This window comes from Ipomoea triloba, chromosome 16 (assembly GCF_003576645.1).
Source record: "Ipomoea triloba cultivar NCNSP0323 chromosome 16, ASM357664v1".
NCBI classification, from domain to species: Eukaryota; Viridiplantae; Streptophyta; class Magnoliopsida; order Solanales; family Convolvulaceae; genus Ipomoea; species Ipomoea triloba.
Genome location: NC_044931.1, coordinates 14,812,524 through 14,813,290, shown reverse-complemented (window position 1 = coordinate 14,813,290; position 767 = coordinate 14,812,524). Strand labels below are relative to the sequence as shown.

The following is a 767-nucleotide window of genomic DNA, read 5'->3' as shown; positions in this document are numbered from 1 at the left end:
TTTTGGCTTTTCCTTTTTGGTATTTTATTTATTTTAAAAATTTTGACAATATACTTTAAATATAAATTAAGATAATTATAGATTTGTAGGCTCAAATTACAACACCCGTCTCCCAAATCCACGAATAACATCCTCCCTAGAGACATATACTACTACCATGGGGTGAGGAACCGTTCTCAAGAAGAGATCAAGGAGGATAACACATAGGCTAAGCTAGTATGGAATGATTGAGGAGAGAATGTCTTATATTGTTTCAAAACCAAAAGGGTCGAGAAATGCTACAAACGAATCGCATAGCTAAAAGCGCAGATGTAGTGGCCGTTCCATAGGATTTGAATCACCTTACAGTCGGAGGGTCAGGTGGGCATGTTACAAATATCAACCAAGTGTGTGAATTTTCGTGGGCTATACGCCAAAAAATAAAATAACAAAAAAAATTAAGAAAGAAATAATGTTAGAATGTATCGCACACCAGCTGCGCGTGAAAGAAATAATGTTAGAATGTATCGCACACCAGCTGCGCGTGTACTGCACACGCCTAGCTTGATAAACATGATTAAAGGTTTTTGGCTTTTCTTTTTTTGGTATTTTATATATTTTAAAAATTTTGACAATATACTTTAAATATAAATTAAAAGATTAATAGATTTGTAAGCTTGAATTACAACACCCACCTCCCAAATCCACGAATAACATCCTCCCTAGAGACATATACTACAACCATGGGATGAGAAACCCTTCTTAAGAAGAAATCAAGGAGGATAACA

At 34.9% G+C, this 767-nt stretch overlaps 1 protein-coding gene across 1 annotated transcript in view; it reads right to left on the bottom strand.

The window, feature by feature from the left end:
- Nucleotides 1–661: 661 nt before the first annotated feature.
- The window catches only part of LOC116007843 (cytochrome c biogenesis CcmF N-terminal-like mitochondrial protein 1), a 3,385-nt gene continuing 3,279 nt past the window's right edge, over nt 662–767 (bottom strand). Inside the window, exon 4 of the mRNA XM_031248509.1 lies at nt 662–737. Within this exon, the coding sequence (XP_031104369.1) occupies nt 662–737 (76 nt within the window). The remainder of the gene's footprint in view (nt 738–767) is intronic.